Source organism: Aphanomyces invadans (assembly GCF_000520115.1).
Source record: "Aphanomyces invadans strain NJM9701 unplaced genomic scaffold supercont1.2, whole genome shotgun sequence".
In the NCBI taxonomy this organism is placed as follows: domain Eukaryota; phylum Oomycota; class Saprolegniomycetes; order Saprolegniales; family Verrucalvaceae; genus Aphanomyces; species Aphanomyces invadans.
The window spans coordinates 986,007-1,005,958 of NW_008580147.1; the positions used below are offsets into that span (position 1 = coordinate 986,007).

Consider the following 19,952-nt stretch of genomic DNA (forward strand, 5'->3'; position numbering starts at 1 on the left):
GGTTTTCCGGATAATAAGAAATTCGATTGGATGGTCGGAGTTTCGATTGGGTTTAAGAGTTCCTTTATGTTTCGATATTGGCTTCACCTCGACGCTGCTTGGATGGGAGCTTCGTCGAGCCGTCCGACAATCGCTCAGCGTGGGCTGTCTTGGAGTCCGCGGGGATAGGCTCCAAGTGATGGGGAAGGTTGTGCTTCTACAACGAGCAATGTCCAAGCGTTGGGTGAGAGCGCATGCGTTGACGAGGCAAGGGTACCTCGATTTTGTCCTCGACAAACTCGGCGATGTACGTGTCCACTTTGGAGATGCCGGTAAAGTCAATTGTCTTGTGGAATGTGAAGCGGAGATCAGGGCAGTCCTCGGCCTGCACGTTCGCTTAGTTGCAACAGTGGGTCATGGCCGAGAGGTCATACCACATTCTTCACCCATCTCGACACGAGGATGCGACCGGGAACACCATTGGTCTCCATTTCGTTGGCCGTGAGGACGTCCGGGCCCCACATGTCGTACCGGAGCGTCGACGTGCCAATGACACCGGCAATGATGCTGCCTATGTGGATGCCAATGCGCATTTGCAGCGGTTCGCCGCTGTTTGGGTCCATCACTTTGGACACTTCCCGTTGCATATCTGTCGCCATGCGAATGAGGTTACGAATGTGCAATCGTGGTGGCAGCGACTCGAGTGGGCGAAAGGATTCGGTGTGGGGCTTGACATGATTCCCACTAGCGACGGACTTGTGGTGGATGGTGTGGAGGGCGGTGTCTTGAAACGAGACGAGATCGGCCGAGTTGGGCTCGGTCAAGTTGTTCAGTTCCTTTGAACTCATGTCGACATACGGCAGGCCAGACACAATCACGTAGGCGTCGCCGATCGTTTGCATTTTGAACACTCCTGCACATGTCGGTACGTGACAAACTACTTCCACGGCCAAGACCAGGGATGCATACCGTGCTTCTCCGTGAGCATGTCGAACGCAGAAAAGAGCGAGTCGAGCAAATGGACGACCTTGTCCGTGTCGGCGCGGGCAGCAATCGACGTGAAGCCCTTGATATCTGAAAACAGAATGCCCACCTGCACACGTTGCCCCCGTTACCACGTGCCACCAAACTTCGTCATGAAACGTACTTGATGGTGCTGATCGCACACAAGCTCGCCTTCCTTGAGCTGGGTTACCACGGACTGCGGCAACATCTTGTACAGCAATCGATCCGCTTTCTTCGTTTCCATTTGCGCCCGTGTTTGGAACCAGTACTTTCGGCGACAGAAAAACTCAATATCACGGCGGGCCATCATGCTAAAGAGGCCCACAAACAGCGTCAGCGCGGTCGGGTACACCTTGAGGCCTTCGACTTTCGAGTAGTCGGGCAGCGATTGCTGGTACGCGTACTATCCAACGACAACCTTTACGACCTCGATAACACCACAGGGCCAGTCGTACGATGTAAATAGTCGTGCTGAGGGCCATGAGGAGCATGTTATAGTACGACGTGAACTTGCTGAGGAGGGACCCGCCGCTCGATACGAGAAACATGGGCATGATCACGTCCATCGAAATGTACGAGTACAGGATGCTCTGTTGCTCGTTTGTCCAGCTGCCAGTTCGATGCCTTAGCCATCGTAGCATGGTCGAGCGACGTACCGAAAGATGTTGGGGGTCACGAGCACCGCCGCTGTCACGATGTAGTACATGAAGAGCGGGCCGTGGACGGGCTGAATGAACGCCTTGACGTCCTCTGTCGGCCACGGCCGCGTCGACCGTGAATGGTGAAAGTTGGAAAACTCAAACCACCCAGCAAACATGATCAAGAGCCCTCGAATCGCCGTCGATGCGTAGCTACCGTCCAGTGCAGCCCGGGTCAGCAACCTCATGGCCACATACAAGAAGGTCGCTGCCTACATGGCCGATTTGCACTTGTTGTCACACATGGTCGCGTTGCTGTGAATGACGCGAAAGTTGTAGTCGCCCAGGCTCGCGTCGTGTACGAGGTCTCGAAGGATCGTGTAGGCCAGGTATATGGCGAGCATGATCATCGTCCGCCTCGCGCTACGCGACGACCCCGACGATGACGCAAACAAAGGTGGCGCGGGTCGAAGTACCCATTCAGTCGAATAAAGCATCGTGTCTTGCGGTACGCGAGCTCCAAGTCGGGTTTGAGGAAGAAGAGCCAGACGAGGTCCATTTCCATGTTCATTTCTGTCTTGATCGCTTGAATTCGCATGCGACTCGGCATGCTCATCTCGGTCGTGTCCAAGTTGCTCGTCACGACTTGAATGCGATTTGTCGGGGCAAACAGTCGCCGCACCCATTCTCGCATGTTGTGCATTCTAGACCACCCACACGCCAAAGGATCAACGTCGATCCAACGACTCGAGAGACGGCGGCTTACATCATGAGCTCCAAGGCGCCGCGGGAGGCACTTCGCGGCGACGCCATCGCTTTCGTGTCGACGTACGGCTCCCAATGACCTCGCAATGCTCGATCGCCGAGGACGGTGGCGGACTTGCCCATCAAGTACGCAGTCAACGTCCCTTTGCCCTTGGCCTCAACCGTTCGAGGCTCAAACCGAAAGTCTTGGCACAAATAGTCGTACGTAACCTAGTGTGGTGGTTGAGCATTCACGGTTGTTCACCACGTAGGGCGTCGTTACTTGCGACACTTGAATCCGGCCCGTGACCCCTGTGCTTTGCATGCGCGACGCCGTGTTGATGGTGTCCCCAAAAAGCGAAAACTGCTGCTTTTTCATCCCGACCAGGCCGCTGATCACACGCCCGCTGTGGATGCCAATGCGGATTTTCAGACCATTTCCATTGCTTGCTTTGACTTTGGAAATCGCGGCCTATCCACCGTCCAACGAGTGACGATGGGTTCATGTGGCATGCGAGCACCATCATGTCGTGCGCAACGCCCGCCGCTCGGAGCGCCGCTTCCTTCCCTTTTACGCTGCCTTGAAGGCCCGCGCACGCCAGGTACGTTTTCCCGACCGTCTCCATTTTGCGCATTCCGTGTTTTGCGCACATCACGTCAAACAACGAGTAGATGCGATCGAGGAGCTTGACCATTTCCGTGGGAGAGTACCGCTTGATGAGCGATGAAAAGTCGCCAATGTCACAAAACAGGATCGTCACGTCTTTTTCTTCCTCCGAAATCAACTTTTCTCCGTTTTGCATGCGCCGGACAATGTGCTCCGGGAGCATGTTGCTCAAAATCTCGCGACTCCGTCGCTCTTCGTAGACTAGGATTCGATTCTGGACAAAGTCGGTCCGCATCGACACTTGCAGCGTGTACGACCCATACGCCGAGCACCCGATGAGAAACATCTACGTCGAGAACCGTCTCCCTGAAGTCCCAGATCTTTTTTGTGCTGCCATCGCGTACCATAAACACGAGGAAGAGCACGACTTCGGTCGCTGTCGTCTCGCTCGACGTCGTATCTTGGCGAAACCCGAGCCGCGGCGACAAGTCAAAGTAGAGCAAGTTGAACACAGCCAGACAAATGGCGTACACGACCTTGACCCGCACGACGGAGAAGAGCAGGATCGTAAAGATTGTGACGAGGAGGAGACCTGTGTACGCGATCGCTTGCGTGAATGCGATGCCACCGATCGCCATCGGCACCAAGATCTACAGCCGCATCGTCAGAGTGCATTACAACTCGAACGCCCGTACCCCCAATTGATAATGCGACAAAAAGAAACGCGAGTGCAAAAACCCAAGGTACATCATCGTGGCGCAGAACATCCCGATTCGAGTCCAGTAACGAGTCCGGTCCTTTTCCCAGTAGTACTCGACGACGGCGTAAAACGGCAGCAAAAAGAGAAACATCGCGACCAGGACGTGGATTCGCCGCACTTCGCTGCAGAGCCACACAATCCTTTGTCAGCAGGTCCAACAAAAATTCAACTCGCAACGCACATACCGTGCCATAAACACTTTGTTGTACCCCGCCTCGAGCACCTCGTGGTCTTCACCCATAAACTCGACCGTGATCGGATGCAACGAAATTTCAGATGTCGACGAAATGCCCACATCAAACAATTCTTGCCGATGGACACCAACTTCACGCGAGATAGCGCGCTCCAGCCGCATGAGCTTCCGACACAACTCTTCGTGCTCGGTGAGGAATCCAAGGTCCTTTCGAATGGCGCCGACACCAGGGGATTGAATCTTGCGCTGTGTCATGTCCTCGCTCTTGGGATGCTACGACCGACGACCATGAGTGCTCCATGGCATGTTTCGTGCCGCACCACGGGAATTTCGTCGGTCGGGTCGTCCAAGTGCGAATCGATCTCTTCAATAATGTCTTGGTTCGTCGGCAAGTACATGCGGCTAATGTACATCACAACTACGTCTGCCACGATCGACGTGAACCCAACAAGGCAAATTGTGATCCAAAACGCCGTCCCGCCAAATACGACGCTCCCGAGACCAAAAAAGTCGTTGAACGTTTGAATCCGCAAGATCCCGTACGCCTACATGTAGACGAGTCGATCTCCACCACACAATGTTCACCGACGTGTACCTCCGAGTACGCCAGCACAAACGCCAAGTACAAGATCGGACCGCCCAGGATCGCCATGTAGTGGTACCTTGTCCAACGATGCAAGCGCTGCATAACAAGCGCCGCCTTGAGGCTCACGGTGACGACCAGAATGCCGTACATGGCCGTGCCATAAAGGAAAATGCTCGAGTCGGCCATCGAGTACGACCCGAACACATTGTACCTGTCAAATGCGCGCCGTCGAGACAACGTTCAACTCAATGTATCAAAGCCACGTACGTGAGGAAGGTCCCGAGGAAGAAGACCAAGAACGAATGCCACAGCGCTTTGCCAACCCACATGCGCATTTTGGACAAATTCAGCTCTTGGCCCATTTGGTTGTTGCGAAAGATGAAGGGGTATTTGAGGACGGTGTCGGAGCTAATATCTTCGTCGATGATCCCTGGCACCACGAGAGTCTCCATGAGCGAGATGTGCACGCTTCGCGCGACGACACAAGCCGACGACGCACCAAGGACGAGGATCGGAAACAACGTGTACAGCACGTTCCAGCCCACAATCAGGTACGACTCGTACATGGTCTGTCCCGAGTACCCGTTCACAAACGAGTACATGAACAGCGTCATGACGAGGGCCATGTTTTTGTAAAACGAAAATAGAATCACGATCGACACGCGTCGGTAGTTCCATCGGCCATGGGCAAGAATCAACCGCGACAAGAACCGAAATTGACCGATCGCAAAGTCCGCACTGCGCACGGCTTGCATGCCTAGAGCAGATCGCTCAGGACCACCCTTGGCGCGAACGCCGACGCACCTTCGTGCCCAAAAATGCCCACTCCAATGTGCGCTTCCTGGATCATGCTGACGTCGTTCCCGCCATCGCCCACTGCCATCGTAACGGGTCGAGATTTGCTGTACACCACGTTGATTCCTTTTGCCGCCAGAGACTAACGTTTAGGAACGAATGGGCCGTACCTGCCTTTGATGAGTGCAATGATCTGAGCTTTGTGGATCGGAGACAGTCGGCACGCCACGACGGAGCAGCACTGCGTGACGAGCTGCATGAAGAGCGCCAGCGCTGCGTCGTTCTCGTTGGTGTTTGGTTGATCTTGCAGGCCTTTGACCGACAGGTGGGTGTGGGCAAAACTCGAGTCGCGATGGCCCGGGACAAGATTCGTGTCGACGCCAAAGAGCGAATGGGTGCTTTCATTGTTTGTGTCGGCGAACCGACTCGTGGACCCAGGTTCGTTGTCTTTTTCGCACCGCGATTCGTTCAAGAGGCATTCGAGAGCGTCGCCGTTGATGACGAGCGCAATTTCTCGTGATGGTACGTCGGGTTTCCACAGTCCTACGACACCGTCCAACGACCCGTTTTCAATCGCGCGACATGTACAAACCTTGTTTTCGAAGCTGCTTTCGGATGCTCGTCATTTGGTACATGCACCCTTGCTGCGTTGTTTCATTCAGCACGACGAGCTGCGACTGATCCGAGAGGAGACCGCACGAGTTGGCGATGGAAATTGCCGTCTCGTCCTTGTCGCCGGTTAACATCCAAATGTTGATCCTACACCCGATGACTCGAAAGTTTGCTAGGGCTTGGTGCGTACCCTGCGGCACTGAGGGTCTCAATGCATTCGGTCACGCCATCCTGGAGCTGATCCTCGACGCCCGTGGCCCCGAGCAATGTCAATCGTGTTTCCATGGATCGGGCACATTCGAACAGTTTTCCCTCGCGATCGATCAGCGCCGTCTTGGCTTTTGCGTGGGCCGCAGACCACGCCATGAATTCGGCCAACGTGATGCGCTTGTATCTGTGGGAAACCACCACGCAAGTTGTTCATGGTGTCGAACAAGCACTGTCGAACTTACCCAAAGACTAGGGTCCGTAGTCCCATCGATGCAAAGTAGTGCAAGTGGCTCGTGATCGAGTCCCTCGTCTGAGGCTTCGAGCCCTGCGTGGTCGCATTTCCCAGCGACATCATGGTCGTATCAGCGCCTTTGCAAAACACCCACAGCACTACCGGCCACCCGTGAATCGCACCCAACGATGCACCAACTCAATGCGGTCGATGCATCCAGTTCTCACCATCGTCTTTCGTGATGCTCTCTCGGTACGGCGCCGTGAGCTGCCGCACGATGACCGACATGCACTTGCGCGTGCTGTCGAACTCGTTCAAGGCCAGGATTTCGTAGCTTTCGGGTTTCCCAAATAAACTACACCCGTCGTGGCATTGTCATATTCGGACTGGCCGCATGACGCACCTAATGTCCATCGTCGTCGTCGTGCGGCCTTTGAGCAAACAATTGAGCTCGATCGCGCCACGCAAGAGAGCTGTTTCGTCCGGCGACGACGCGCGGATTTCGTTCAGTGACGATAACGTTGCGGTGTGGCACAACAAGACGCATCGAAAGAACGCCTGAGCGAGCATCCCTCGAGACAGGGGGCAGTTGTCGTCGACGACAGACGTCTAGCGAGTAGTGTTGATGAGAAGCAGTGCGCGGTACACCCACTCGTACCTCTTCGCACCCCGCGCCGTGGTCGGGGTAGGTTCCATGCTGCGTCAACATGCTGTACGGCATGACGTGCGCCGAATATGCGCGCAGCCGCGTGGATATTCGGTCGGCTTGGATGTCGCCTTGGGCAAACGATCCGCGGTGAACGCCGTCCACTCGTTTCTCTCGCTACATGCGACGGTTAGCCAACGTCGAGAGTCCGTGGGTGTACGAACCACTGGAATGTTATCGTACACAACATGGCCGACACTGATGAGTTTCAGCACCATTTCATTCTTCGTGATTGTGCCTGCGGTCGACGTGAGCGAAACTACCCCGTCCAACTCCAACATGACCTGTCTTATCGCTAAAGAGGTACCGGATTTGGCCCACGTCTTCGTTCAAGTTGGACGTTCGCGCTTGAACCGACTTGGCGGTGACAGGATCGAGCTACATCACGAGCGCATGAGAATCGGAGGCTGGCCGTCGCTTTAACACCATTTCGGGGTCCGATTCGATCTTTTTTGCTTGATACCACTTGACGACTTCGAGGCTGATGTAGAGAGAAATAGGCACCTAGCCAGCGCCACGTCAAGTTCTGCCACCAACGCCATGTCCGTCGCCAACGAACCAAGTTATTGTACAAGATCAGGAACGTGATAAAGGTCGACAGGATGTCTTGGTTCCACAGGTAGCTCCAATTCGTCGTCGTTCCAAACGCAGTGTGCACTTTGCTCGAGAGTCGATTGTTATACACAGTGCTTCGCCATGTACTCCACGCCGTCGACACGCAACAAACGAAGAAAAGCACGGAGAAGACGACGAGGATGCATCGATTCGCGATCACGTCAAGACGGGAAAACTTGGACGGCGACTATTGCACAACCTAGGACGGGCGCAACTTTTTCGTATGATTCACACCTGTTTCGTGTTTTGAATGAGCTTCGTTTCGGCCCCTGACGCCACCACCACGCCTTCCACATACGCCGTGTGGGTCAGCTTCATCCCTCGCAACACGACATTCGAAATCGTGAGCGGCACCTCCCACACAGGTCGGTCGTCTTGCTGTACGTTCAAGCGAGTGAGGGGATGCGCTCGCTATTCCAAAGGTACCTTCATCTTGACCACACCGTCAAATGTGTACAGGCGCCGGTTGGGTGCTTCGCAGCGAATTTCAGCAGTCACCATCGACGGAAACATCCCGACGCTCGTCAAGTCGACTTTCCAATCCGGGCGGGTTCGAATCTACGGGTCACAGCCACACAACGTCAGCTCAACGTTGGGTGGCGGATGGAAATGGGCATGGTACTTTTAAATCGGTCTCGCCGTCCAAGTTGGCCGTCTCCACTTGAGCTTGGCCGTCCATGAAGCTCGTCTCGAGAATCACCAGGTCGGCTGGAAAGCTCTCGCCATCCAGCACTTTGACGACATCTACCGTCCAAACCGCGGGATCAAACGAATGCCAGCCACGTACTTCAGCGTTCGTACCACCAACTTGCAGCTCTTGCCACAACATTTCCCTGTAGCCACCCAAGGCCTCGACAAACACCAGAGTCTTGCCGTGGTTGACCGTCTTGTCTGCGTCATGGCGCACCTTGTCTTCGACAGCTTCCTTGATCATGGTCGCTGTCGACCGCGTGAGTGTCCCGCCGAGAAATGATCGACGGCATGGCGACGTACCTACTAACACAAGCACAAGAGGCCCAACCGTCGAGTACTGGTTCGTCGGCGAATACGGCGTCGCCAGTTGCAGCAACGAAATGATGAGAAAGTAAAAGTTCGCGACGCGTCGGAACTGCTCCATGAGGTTCTTGGGCAGGAACGACAGCACAGAGTATTTGGACGTGCGAACGACATTTCCAGCATACGACAGGCCGAGCTTCGCCATCGCAGCCCTTGTGGCCTGCCGGTCATTGACAAACAGCACACGGCCAGGCGGCGACCCGCTCTCCGACGTTGTGGCGGACGTTTGCATTCGGCGGCCAGGGAACGAAGCGTTCGCTGACTCTGCCTGGCGCAGCGATTCGGTCGATTTCGTCGCATCCAGCGGGGCCACAGCCATCGTGCGCGACGTGGTGCTTCCTTGACCCTTGGCCAGCACACGTCCGTTTCACTCGAAACGACAACATATGAGGCAAGCATGGGCCGGTTACGTCGCCGCCCTTCATAGCTATGACAAAATGGGCTTGCCACCATCATGCACACTGGATCTGCACCACCGCGACCTTGAATCGTGCGTTCAATGGAGTTGCCAACCGTGGCGTCCAGCGGTGCGTTTTCGATTGGCGTCGTTCGAGTCGACCGATCGTCGTGGCAAGCGGCCGAACGCCTTCATCTCGACATCGAACAGCTCTCGTGCGTGTGGCACGTACGCGTGAAACAACAGGAGCAAACGCGGGACGTCCATGTTACTGTCGGTCTGCCGACGGTTTTTCAGGTCCCTACTCGAAGTCGAAGGGCGTCGCTACGTGGCGGCGGCGGAATTGTCCGTGGCTCCGAAGAAATATCAACGACTCGCTGACGTTGGGGTCGATGCACCCGATGCGATGGACGTGCGAGAGGACGGTCACAAGTCAAACATTCGATCGAGCAACGAGCCACCCCCAACGTCATTCCCACGTCGGAGTCGAACGATGAGAGATGTCAGCGAATTCGACACGTCTTGGAAACTGCGCAGGATGTGCGAAATTCGGTAGCAGTGGCGACCCACGTTGTTGGTGGGATCGAGCGGGTCGAAAACACACAATGTCGTGCCTGGCGGTCGCAATTCGCCGCTATCCACATGCATATGCACCGTCAAGTACCAACAAGATGCGTCACTCCAACCTGACGGAGGACGGCAAGGCTCCCACTGTCACCGCGTCCACCTCGGGCTGGAAGTCGTTGGCGAAGTAATGCAGCACGCCCATCATGAGCTTGCCGAGACATGGGGCGGTAGCTTCGGCTTTTACATGCGCTGTCAAGTCACTGGCAACTTGAACACCTTTGGCTCGCTGGCTTTCCGCCAAGGTCATCGCGACATTGTCAAGTTGGACAGCCGCCTTGTGAGGCGGTGAGGCACTGCTGTTGCCAGACAGGGGCTGCCGGAGACAGACGTGGGCGACCATGAGAAGCTATGAAAAGCAAAAAAATGAGCAGTTCAAAAACGAGTGCGCCAGTACCAGTCCGTACGAAGACAACCCGCCTCGGTACACATCATTCATGCCGCGTTTGGCCAAATAGTACTTGAGAACGAGGGTCACTTCCTTCAGCCCTGGTATCACTCGACACAACTCGAGCCCCAGAGCGGCACTGGCCAGCCCTTGGTGCGACACGCCCCAAAATGTCACGTCCAGGGCGACAGTCAGCCCGTCGCCGACTGTTGCAACCACTTTCAGCAATGGAATGGCTGCATGGGGTAAGATTTGGATGGACGAGAAAGCAACATCCAACGAAGGGTTGGTAGCAGTCCACGATACCAAAAGATCCCCCAGTTGCTGGACGTCGCCAAACGGGCCAGCGGCATCGCCGACGGAGACGCGAAACGGTCCAACAACCAAGTCGACGTCGCTCGATGGCAAGTTCAAGTGGGTCGCAAAGGACCCGTACGGCTCCACGGACGCTTGAGGCCACTCAGCTTGGACGATCGTGGAGACGACTTGCAGAACGCGAAGAATCATGGGGCGGCGGAGTTGCGCGCTCGTGTGATGGGCGGCGCCGAACGCAGATACCTCGGCGTGCAGACGAGCTTGAAGTTCCTTGGTCTGGGCATCGTGCAACTTGTGCACTTCGGACGACATGCTCTCCAGCATCTTCGCTTCGTTTATTCGCCGGATGCGCTCGGTTTCACTGGCGGCAATGACGTTGAGCTGCGACTGCATTCTCTCTTCCAGCTCGGTTTCGGCCGATCGAATGCCGCACACGGACAAATGCGCGCCGATAGTTTCACGAGAACATATTGTGCTGCACCCTGCATGAGGCGATCAAGACGACGGTGAGTTGACTACACAGCAACTTACCGAGCACTGCGTTTGGACACACGACGTCGTAGGTGCTGAGGTCCATGTCCTCGACAGCAGGAGTGTCCGGGACTTGGCGATAGGGGCAATCGAGCAAGTGATCTTCAATGTGTCGTAGCATGCAGCTGAAGGTACAGCCAAACCAACTATGGGGGCACACAACCTCATAATTGAGGATTGACGGCGAGATGGTCGCTTGGAACCACGCAGTGTTCTGCATTGCTTCGAGAAACATCCGAGTTGTGCGAGAGTGCTGCTCCATTTCAATGGCCGCTCGTGCCCATGCTTGTCGCCGCGTGCGCTCCATGTCCTCTTCCAATTGGATCTCGGCCAGTTGGCGCAACCTCCTCGCTCGTTCTTGTTCTGCAGCATCTATCGCCCACTGTGTCCAATATGCACGATTCGCAGCTTCAACATTTCGATCGGGTGACATGGTACCCAGCATGGTGGGTGAAAATGGTGCTGCCATCGCACGCAAACCAGGAGTTGGGTTGGGAGGATTCGTTGTCGGAATGGTCGATTCCGACTGCCCAGCATTAGTTCGCGTAGGTGTTTGAGGCGGTAGCGACGTCGGTGTTGCCTCGTTATCTTTGTTTTTCTTCTTCGATTTGGGACGTCGCTTCCTTGGACCAGTGTGGCCTTTGGACTTTACTGCGTCGCCGACGGAGCATGGCATTTTCGGGAGTGCAACAAACTCAAGGGATAGGGAATGTAGGTGCCTTCACGAATGTCGGTTGATATCAAAATGACGGCGATTTTAGAATAGAGAGTGTAGGTTTTTGATATTTTAGCATACAGAGTTTGACGGTCATTTCGCTGTATTACTTGGAATGTTGGTTGCTTAGAAGTAGAAAATACTGGTCTTGGCAATTAAACTCCATTTCCGATCGTTTCTGCATGTAATGAATGCTACTGTGCTAAAAAATGTTGTTGCGCGGCTTAGCGCGGACCGTCTTGTCTGGACTGAGCTTTGCGACAACCTTTTGGCTCAAGATCTCGTCGTCTTCGAGTTTCCGCAAGAGGATTGCGTTGAGTGACTTTTCCCTTGGGTCCATCGACTTGAATTTGGCGGCTTTGCGCACCTTCTGCTCCTCCATTTGGCACAACAGGAGCGTTTGGTACTCCTTGTTGCGCACGCGGGCGTTGTCGTGCTTTTGTTTCAACTCCCGGAGTGCAAGTTCACCCTCCTCTCGATACTTGTTGCTGTACTCAACCTCTTCACTGTTCAGCTTCTTCTTCTTGTCCTCCTTGATCTCGTGCTGGAACGCCAGGTACTTTTTGCGTTCGAGAGCTTCCTGCTTTCGTCGCCTTGCAATGGCCTACACATAGGCGTAAACACCCCACACAAATGCAGGGAAGTGAACGGAACCTCTTCCTTTTCACGGTCGGCCTCGAGTTTTCGGCGCTGGTACTCTTCGGCCCGCCGCTCATCCTCCATTTCCTTCTGCTTAAGCTGTTCGTGAATACTCAACGCGATGCCGTTCTGAATGCGATCCTGTCGCGTTAGCTTGTGCTGCAGCGCCGCGACTCGGTCCGCTTCTTCTTTCGCAAGCTTTTGTGCGTACTCTTCCATGAGCTTCACGTCGCGTTCTGCCCACCGCGTCATGAATTTCCACCGCGCGGCGTGCTAGACATGTGACCATACCTTGCTCCAGTGTCTTGATCTTTTCCTTTTGATGCTGTACTTGAATGTTTTCCTTGAGCAGGGACTGCATCCGCGCATGCTGCACGCGCTTCCTCTCCAACGCGTCCAGTTCCGTCCGCTTGAGTTCGTCTTTGCATCGTTGCACTTCTAGCTCTTCTTCCCGCCGCCGTTTCTCTTCTTGCTTTGCATGCAGTTCCTTGGACTCGCGCAGCTGGCGGTCGCGCTCCATGCGGATGTGATCGACCGCATCTTTTGCTTTCCGCGCTTTCTCCGCTTCCTCTGCCTTCCACTTGTTGTAGTCGGACACTACGTCGTCGGCCGTCATCGTCCCGATCATTTGAGAGATATGCGACTGTACCTTGGTGCTCGTGCATGTCGTGCTTTTCGTCCAGCATCGTCTTGATTTTTCTGTCCTTTTCCTGCTTTTGCGAGTCCAGCCAGAGGCGCTGCTGGATCGTCTTGATGTGTTTCTTCTCGACGTTTTGCTTTTCCGAGTCTTCGAACTCGACGCTGTTGAGTGCGTTGATGAGGACCCACTCGTCGTGCGTTTTTAAGTTGATTGTGTCCGCCTTGGTCTGGGGCGATGTCACCCGCGGACCCACTTCGGCAACTTTTACATCTAACGCGTCGGCTGGCTGCGGCGGCTGAAATCCCAGACGTTCCTCGTCGCGACGCTGCTTTCGTCCGCGCTCGTCGTGAAGCTTCTTGACAGTCTTCTCGAGAGCTGCTATGTCGGCCTCCACTAACTTGGCAGACGACCGCACCAACTTCGACACGAGGCTGACAATGATACGGCCGAACTCGTCGTCGCGCTTGGCGTATTTGTACGTGAGTTTAGCCACCAGCGCATCTTGCAACGCACTTCTCTTGCCGTTCGAAATCTACGACCATCAAAGGTGTAAATGACGTTCGAATGGCATGTGCTGCCCTACTTGCTGGAAAATGGCCGTAGCCTTCGTCCGCACTTTCTATATGGCATGGTCTGAGCGCCCTACCGCTACGCTACCCTATGTCTCCCATGAACGTACCTGGTTTGGGGCAGTCGCCGCGCCATCCTTGCGCCGGGCATGCATGGGCTCGCAGTGGTTTTGACGCCTGACGTTGTGCAGGTGGGTTATTCATAGCTGGGTATTTATAGGCCGCGTGAAAATTCATTCCTGCAGGTAACGACCACTGTTGTCTGGCCAAGCGCATCGGGCCCAAGTCAAGCAAGCACACTCGACCTCCGCTGCCTCGCCGCTGTCGCCACGATGGCGGTGGCACTTGCTTGTTGCAGTGGTTTCTCTCAGCAAACCCACGACGTTCAAACGCATCATGTCATGCAAGTCATTATATACAAAATTTTTATTTCCGATTCATGCACATCGTGTATTTTCGGTCATTGAAAAAAATCTTGGTGTAGCGATGTCGCTAGGATTTTGCTGGACGAGGTCGCCAAGTTGATTTGGATGTTGGACCACCCAATCAAAGGGTTCCTCGTGCGATGTGTATATGGGCGGCCACAATTAAACGGACATGGCTACGACTGGCAGCGTCAGCCCAAAGTCCCTCCGCGTCGGCGTCTTGGGCGCAGGCCGCATTGGCAAAATCCACACCCAAATCCTGTCGCGTTTGGGTGTGACCATCGTATCGGTACTGCTTGAGTTTGAAGTGATGCCTGCGATCACCAACTCCGTGGATAGATTGCCGACCCAGGTGCTGACCGAGCCAAGGCGTTGGCCGACGAGTTTGGCGTGCCCAACTTCACTACAGATCCCAACGAGATTTTCAAGGACCCGACCATCCATGCAGTGCTCATTTGCTCGCCGACGGACCACCACGCTCATCAGATTCACCTCGCTGCCCAGCACCACAAGCACATCTTCTGCGAGAAGCCCATTGCTTTGGACCTGGCTGTCGTTGACGCCGCCGTGAAAGCGGTACGTACCAGTCGAGTGTTTTGTGAACTTGATTCGAGTCGGACCATAGGTGGAAGATGCGAACGTGAAAATGATGGTGGGCTTCAACCGCCGATTCGACGCCAACTTTCAACGTGTCCGCCGCGCTGTCATTGACGGCGAAGTCGGGGACGTGTCCATGGTAGCCACCATACGTCATGTCTAGGTCTACAAATCATATCCTATTCATCCTGCTCTTTGAATAGATTCGCATCACGAGTCGCGATCCGAGCCCACCCCCCGTAAGCTACATTAAAGTGTCGGGCGGCATGTTCTGCGACATGACCATTCACGACTTTGACATGGCTCGCTTTCTCGTCGGATCTGAAATCGATCAAGTGTATGTGCTGGGCAAAGCTCGCGACGCCGAGATTGGTGCTGCAGGGGACGTGGATGTGGCAGTCGTGTGCTTGCAATTCGCGAACGGAGTTATTGGTTACATTGAAAACAGTCGTGTCGCTGCGTACGGGTACGACCAGCGCGTTGAAGTCCTTGGTTCGAAAGGTGCCGTGTCGTGCGAAAACAATTACCCAAACTCGGTAAGCGAGCCCCCCTGCACAGACCATTGACTGCATTTAGGTCACAGTGTCAACGGCGTCTTCGATTGCACGAGACCTGCCACTCCACTTTTTCATCGACCGATACATGGACGCATACCGCGATGAGTTGATCGCGTTCGTGGACGTGTGCTTGAACCCTGCGTCGGTCCCTCCAGTGTCGGGCCAAGACGGGCGTCAAGCACTCAAGCTCGGGTTGGCCGCCAACATCTCGCTCAAGGAGAACCGTCCGGTGAAACTCAGCGAGCTCCGCTCGGGTTACCCCACTGGGCGGCTGTAACCCATCGGCCGAGGAACTGTTGAAGCTCAAATCATCCCAACCCCTCAACCAAAGCGACCTTTCGCAAAAGATCGCCATTATCCGGATAACTTGAATACCGCGTTCCCTGTCACCTTCACACATCTTTGCAACAGCGAGGTGACGCCAGACAGTCTGAGACGATGGGGCTGATGGACGTGGCCTCGCGTGAGGTTTGTGGATGTCTTAAGCGAAGCGAGTAGACCTTTGGGTTGTGTGGGTCGACCACCCTTCGCATTGTGGTGCGAGTTGTCCGGATAATTGCCAAGACGGTTATTGTGGGTGGTTGGTCGCGTTCATCTTTCGAAACTCTCAGTCGGAAGGCTCGTGGCTCAAGGTGCATGCGCGACGAGGACATTTGGCTGAATCTTACAGTGGCTCTGGTGTGCTTCCTCGTCATCCTCGCTCCTTCCTTCTTGTTCTCGGTCCCCAAAGAAAAGCTCACACAACCCGACGCGAAGCACCACAAGAAGAACGAATAGCGTCGATGTCGTCCCCAACTGCGTGGGAAGGTGTGGTGGCCGGCTCTGTGGCAGGAGGATTGACGCGGGTGATAGCAGCCCCGCTCGATTTGCTCAAGATTCGGTTCCAAGTCCAGGTTGGCGTCAAGTCGACCAAGTTCCCCCGGCACTACATGAGTTTGGTGCATGCCTTGTCTACAATTTACAGAGAAGAAGGCCTGCGAACGTTTTGGCGTGGCAACGTTGCTGCAACACTTCTTTGGGTGTCGTACTCTGGAGTTCAATTTGGGACGTATCAAGCACTGCGCAATGTATTGGTTGACGTCGACGGCGATGGTCATGATGGGAACCACTGGGCTTTGAACAGCCTTATCGGTGCAACCTCCGGAGTGGTTGCCACTGTATCCACCTATCCATTCGACCGGTGTCGAACCGTCATCTCCAGCCAAGGGGTGCCAAAGGTATACCACAACATGCGGCACTTCTTCGCTGCCTCCATTCAACGGGAAGGAATCAAGGGCGGGTTATTCAAAGGCTTGGGCCCGACTGTGTCCCAGATCATTCCGTACATGGGATTGAGCTTTGGTATATACACCACACTCAATGAAGTTACTTCTAGCTCAACGCAGTCCCGGTTTCGATGGATGTTGCAGACCGTCGGGAACGGTGCCATCGCCGGCTTTGTCTCGAAACTCCTCGTGTACCCGCTCGACACGATCAAGAAGCGCATGCAAATGCAAGGCGTCCCGCGGCATATTGACTATGGCTACATAATTCCGTCCTATTCTTCTTCGCTACAATGCGGTCGTGACATCTTCCGCCATGAAGGCCTCCAAGGATTGTACAAAGGCACGATTCCAAGCTTGATCAAGTCGATGCTTACCCACAGCTGCACGTTTACCATCTACGAATTCACAGCACATAGTCTCCATTGCCTGAATGTTCTAAGCCAGTAATCCATCGGGTCAGTATTCCGTTGCAATGCAAAGTCCTGTTGCTTAGTGGCGCAAGCTTTCTCTCGATTCTTGACAAACCTAGACGGATTCAGTTGAGTACATCCAACCACTACAAATTCCGAATCTTGAGCCCCATGGATGCCCCAACGTCCGATGGCCTCGAAGCAAGTCCTTGGTGTGATCACTCGCCAGCCACCTCGAGTAGCAAGGATAATTTGTCAAACGTACGCAAGGGTTAGATAGGAAGACGAGATATGCTGGAATTGATTCACTTGAGTGGAAGCGATGCTGTGGCTGCTGTGATGGGGGTGGCCTGCACTGGGTGGGCCGGTGGACTAAAGTGCGCGTGAGAGAGTAATATGACTTGTAGCCATTCTTGCATGCTTAACACGTACGATGTGGCGGTGTGTTTTCGATGAAACTCTTCCAAGTACAAGTACCGCTTGGCGTCGGCAACAAGACGCTCGATGGACATTTGTTTGACTTCAGAAAGGAGGAAGCGCCGAACTTGTTCGGGGCTCTCGGGCAGTGTTGCGACTCCTGAGTTGTTCATGGAGCCCCCGCTACATGCGGATCCAAACCCAATATCCGTAGACCCAGATTTAGTCTTTGTGCCCCTCCGTTTAGGTCCCATGCTGCTGTTGATTTTCCCGTTCTGTGCAGCAGACTTGGACCCCGAGACAGGTGATCCGAGGGGACGCTCACCCAGACCAAACTTGCTCGCCTTCTTTGTATCCTTCTTCTTCAAGAGTCCAAGAGATGGTGCGGGGGGTGCCAATCCTGTGGTGGACGTGACTGTCTGTGGGTTCATTGTGATTAGCCGCGGACCCGTTGTTGGTGGCGTTTTGCAGAGAGGAATCGTGCGAAGACTACCACCGCTATTCTGCTTGCGCAAATGGAAGCCACCTCGATTTTCAGCGAGCTTCTCTTCTGTAGACTCATCCCACAGGATATTGTCGTCTTCATCGGCGCCGTCGTCCTCCGCCCACTTCGACAATGTGCTCATCGCGCGCCGATTTGTTTGGTTGAATCTTTCGATCTCTAGGTAATGGCGATTTCGGATAAATATCCGGACATGGACGACACATGTTTGAAACTTCCGTCAATGGGGTGCGATGGTGAATGGAATCGCTGGATGAAGTCACAGCTCTGGGGAACGCTATCTACTATTTGATTGCATATGAAGTACAGAGCTACGATCGTTAATACCTTTGCTGGAGGTTGCTGCGGCGGGAGGTGCAGACGTAGCGTCAACTTCTCTCTCCCTTTGCGTTGCAGAAGGACGTCGACGCACAATTGATGACTTTGACGATGAAGACAGCGAAATCGACGGTCGACTGAACAAATCAACGTCCGAAGGGCGAGAGTAGATGGGTATGGGCAAGGTCTCCTTCTGTCGTAATCCCGTGATTGACGGTACCGGCACATGGATCGTGTAAAGGGCGTCAGAGTTCAACTGGTCACGCAGTGCCACCGATGGCACAAAAGGACTTCGACGTGACAGAGGCGATGGCGTAGGCGCGTGAATAGTAAACAAGGACTCATTCTCGTCCGTAATAGTTCGTGATACTGTCCAGGTAGAGGGCGGCACTTTAGACCGGTTCATTTGGCGTGGTCCTGTTGGTCGAGAAGTGGAGCTCGCCGACGTCGACATTTGAGAGTGAACAGACGACGTTATGGCACGGTGGTCTTGCCGACTCGCTCGGTAGTGCACACTGCACTTGTGACACACGAGGATTGGGACGCGCCCAACAATTGAGGCTTCGACGTTCGAGGCAACGTCGATCTCGACATTGTGTGAGCAGTTGGAACAGGTCGCATGGCCACACAGCCGACAGTGGTGGCGGCGACGGTAGAGTCGGAAAACCTTGAAACACATGTGGCAGTATTCGTTGTACGACCATAGTTGCGTGGGGATGACAAGATACAAGTCGCGGCGAAAGTAACGGGGAAAGCCACCGACCAGCTCATAGAGCCACGGACGAGAGAGCCCGTGCTCGTTGAATCGCAAGATGAACGACACTTCGCAATAGTTGGCCAAGTCGACGCACTTTTCGACGACGAACCCGCTGCGGTGGATGTGCAGGCGAGAGCAACCAGTTGTGGTGGTGGCATCGTGAAACGGTGGCATCATTCGGGTGTCGATCGATTCCCACACGTGGGTTCCGGCATCTTGCGCTCTTTGGCTGCCATCGTGAGGAGTCCATGGTCGCCATTCCGAGTGATCCCACACATATTGTTGGGTGTACGATGCAATCACCATGTCGAACGGAGTGGAGTGAACGCCATCTCCACGAAGAGCCAACCAGTGCACTTGGAATCCGTTTGCGTCGACAGAGGCTCCTTCTTGGGGGAAGTTGATGCTATGACTAAACGTGCGCAAGAATAGCTTGTAAAAGCTGCGCCGGCATTCGTGGGACGACGCCGCTTGGAATTGCAGCTGGCCCAGCAGGTCGGAGACGGTACCCTGAAGCACTGTTGTGCCTTTCACGACGTACTGGTCCCGGCCCGTGATACCATCGTAGATTCGAACGCCATTCGGGCCAATCGTGACAAGGTTGAGATCAGGCAATGGGTCGTGGACCAAATCGAGGCCACTCTTCCAGGTGAGGGCAACAAGGTTCTTCTGAGCTATAGCCGATATCGGACTTGCAGCGGCGAATCTGTTGATGCGTTTGGCATACTCTGATTGAGGATGCGGAATGCCTCGAGGCGCCTTGCTGCACATCGTCGCAAACTGGGATTTGATTTGGTTTGAATTGTCCACAAGACGAGTGTTAACATTTCTCACCGTTCAAAAGCTGAACTCGACATCAGGGGAGGCATACCAAGGAATTTTGGGTGACATATTTCGTTCAGGACTGTCGCGTTTGCGATGAAATTTGCTTTGAACAGGCGTCGGTGCGACGACATCTGTCGCACGTCGGTCTACACTGGACGACTGCTGCGCTCTGGCGATGGAAGCTCCATGGAGAAGGCAGCGGAGCTCGCGGTTATGTCGTTTTGACGACTTCACATTGCAAGCGTTCACTGATCTGGCAGATCTATGCGTCGTGTAGTCAGGTCAGCTTGTGGAGCTTCAGTCGCCCTCATCTGGTCACTCGG

At 54.6% G+C, this 19,952-nt stretch overlaps 7 protein-coding genes across 10 annotated transcripts; 2 read left to right on the forward strand and 5 right to left on the reverse strand.

Annotated features, from left to right (window-relative positions):
- Positions 1-27: 27 nt before the first annotated feature.
- Positions 28-9,057, reverse strand: H310_01180 (the record flags this gene model as incomplete). 2 transcript variants are annotated; one of them, XM_008864228.1, is made up of 36 exons in its annotated part: positions 28-196; positions 257-364; positions 414-892; positions 949-1,072; positions 1,127-1,387; positions 1,440-1,593; positions 1,641-1,835; positions 1,899-2,045; positions 2,099-2,326; positions 2,389-2,597; positions 2,650-2,838; positions 2,888-3,319; positions 3,378-3,623; positions 3,669-3,855; positions 3,919-4,199; positions 4,250-4,471; positions 4,522-4,723; positions 4,780-4,942; positions 5,012-5,269; positions 5,317-5,414; positions 5,478-5,850; positions 5,900-6,066; positions 6,110-6,313; positions 6,372-6,519; positions 6,589-6,716; positions 6,765-6,970; positions 7,020-7,184; positions 7,232-7,305; positions 7,352-7,445; positions 7,494-7,571; positions 7,627-7,869; positions 7,917-8,060; positions 8,109-8,240; positions 8,305-8,426; positions 8,484-8,621; positions 8,676-9,057. In XM_008864228.1, the coding sequence occupies 36 exons, from the start codon at positions 9,055-9,057 to the stop codon at positions 65-67; spliced, it is 7,113 nt and encodes a 2,370-aa protein (XP_008862450.1). In that variant the 3' UTR covers positions 28-64. The 2 variants fall into 2 exon arrangements, with proteins under 2 accessions (XP_008862450.1, XP_008862449.1); XM_008864227.1 differs by having other exon boundaries at positions 4,247-4,471.
- A 115-nt stretch (positions 9,058-9,172) lies between these two features.
- On the reverse strand, positions 9,173-11,571 carry H310_01181 (hypothetical protein). The gene is made up of 4 exons (XM_008864229.1): positions 10,994-11,571; positions 10,157-10,944; positions 9,822-10,108; positions 9,173-9,769 (listed from the first exon to the last, which is right to left on the reverse strand). The coding sequence occupies exons 1-4, from the start codon at positions 11,460-11,462 to the stop codon at positions 9,562-9,564; spliced, it is 1,752 nt and encodes a 583-aa protein (XP_008862451.1). The 5' UTR covers positions 11,463-11,571; the 3' UTR covers positions 9,173-9,561.
- Positions 11,572-11,829: 258 nt separating this feature from the next.
- H310_01182 lies at positions 11,830-13,730 on the reverse strand. Of its 2 annotated transcripts, XM_008864230.1 has the most exons (6): positions 13,667-13,730; positions 13,571-13,606; positions 12,997-13,519; positions 12,639-12,944; positions 12,363-12,583; positions 11,830-12,312 (listed from the first exon to the last, which is right to left on the reverse strand). In XM_008864230.1, the coding sequence occupies exons 1-6, from the start codon at positions 13,709-13,711 to the stop codon at positions 11,911-11,913; spliced, it is 1,533 nt and encodes a 510-aa protein (XP_008862452.1). In that variant the 5' UTR covers positions 13,712-13,730; the 3' UTR covers positions 11,830-11,910. The 2 variants fall into 2 exon arrangements, with proteins under 2 accessions (XP_008862452.1, XP_008862453.1); XM_008864231.1 differs by lacking the exon at positions 13,571-13,606.
- Positions 13,731-14,153: 423 nt separating this feature from the next.
- Positions 14,154-15,525, forward strand: H310_01183 (hypothetical protein; the record flags this gene model as incomplete). Its single annotated transcript, XM_008864232.1, has 4 exons — positions 14,154-14,270; positions 14,321-14,557; positions 14,607-14,717; positions 14,782-15,525. The coding sequence occupies 4 exons, from the start codon at positions 14,154-14,156 to the stop codon at positions 15,142-15,144; spliced, it is 828 nt and encodes a 275-aa protein (XP_008862454.1). The 3' UTR covers positions 15,145-15,525.
- An 18-nt stretch (positions 15,526-15,543) lies between these two features.
- H310_01184 lies at positions 15,544-16,873 on the forward strand. Of its 2 annotated transcripts, XM_008864234.1 has the most exons (2): positions 15,544-15,942; positions 15,988-16,873. In XM_008864234.1, exons 1-2 carry the CDS (start codon positions 15,918-15,920, stop codon positions 16,845-16,847), a joined length of 885 nt encoding a protein of 294 aa, XP_008862456.1. In that variant the 5' UTR covers positions 15,544-15,917; the 3' UTR covers positions 16,848-16,873. The 2 variants fall into 2 exon arrangements, with proteins under 2 accessions (XP_008862456.1, XP_008862455.1); XM_008864233.1 differs by having other exon boundaries at positions 15,544-16,873.
- A 242-nt stretch (positions 16,874-17,115) lies between these two features.
- H310_01185 (hypothetical protein) lies at positions 17,116-17,853 on the reverse strand (the record flags this gene model as incomplete). Its single annotated transcript, XM_008864235.1, has 2 exons — positions 17,116-17,182; positions 17,243-17,853. 2 exons carry the CDS (start codon positions 17,851-17,853, stop codon positions 17,116-17,118), a joined length of 678 nt encoding a protein of 225 aa, XP_008862457.1.
- A 668-nt stretch (positions 17,854-18,521) lies between these two features.
- On the reverse strand, positions 18,522-19,575 carry H310_01186 (hypothetical protein; the record flags this gene model as incomplete). Its single annotated transcript, XM_008864236.1, has 2 exons — positions 18,522-18,714; positions 18,776-19,575. The coding sequence occupies 2 exons, from the start codon at positions 19,573-19,575 to the stop codon at positions 18,522-18,524; spliced, it is 993 nt and encodes a 330-aa protein (XP_008862458.1).
- Between the last annotated feature and the right edge of the window lie 377 nt (positions 19,576-19,952).

Excerpts from the sequence above, each read along its gene's own strand:
- H310_01182 (XM_008864230.1), bottom strand. The coding sequence starts at position 13,711 with ATGCATGCCCGGCGCAAGGATGGCGCGGCGACTGCCCCAAACCAG. Across the intron at positions 12,945-12,996 it reads CGACATGCACGAGCACCAAG|TGTCCGACTACAACAAGTGG; the intron begins GTACAGTCGCAT and ends CCGACGACGTAG. Across the intron at positions 12,584-12,638 it reads GATCAAGACACTGGAGCAAG|AACGCGACGTGAAGCTCATG; the intron begins GTATGGTCACAT and ends CGCGGTGGGCAG.
- H310_01181 (XM_008864229.1), bottom strand. The coding sequence starts at position 11,462 with ATGGCAGCACCATTTTCACCCACCATGCTGGGTACCATGTCACCCGAT. Across the intron at positions 10,945-10,993 it reads GTGTCCAAACGCAGTGCTCG|GGTGCAGCACAATATGTTCT; the intron begins GTAAGTTGCTGT and ends CGCCTCATGCAG. Across the intron at positions 10,109-10,156 it reads GGTTGTCTTCGTACGGACTG|CTTCTCATGGTCGCCCACGT; the intron begins GTACTGGCGCAC and ends TGCTTTTCATAG.
- H310_01184 (XM_008864233.1), top strand. The coding sequence starts at position 15,918 with ATGTCGTCCCCAACTGCGTGGGAAGGTGTGGTGGCCGGCTCTGTGGCA.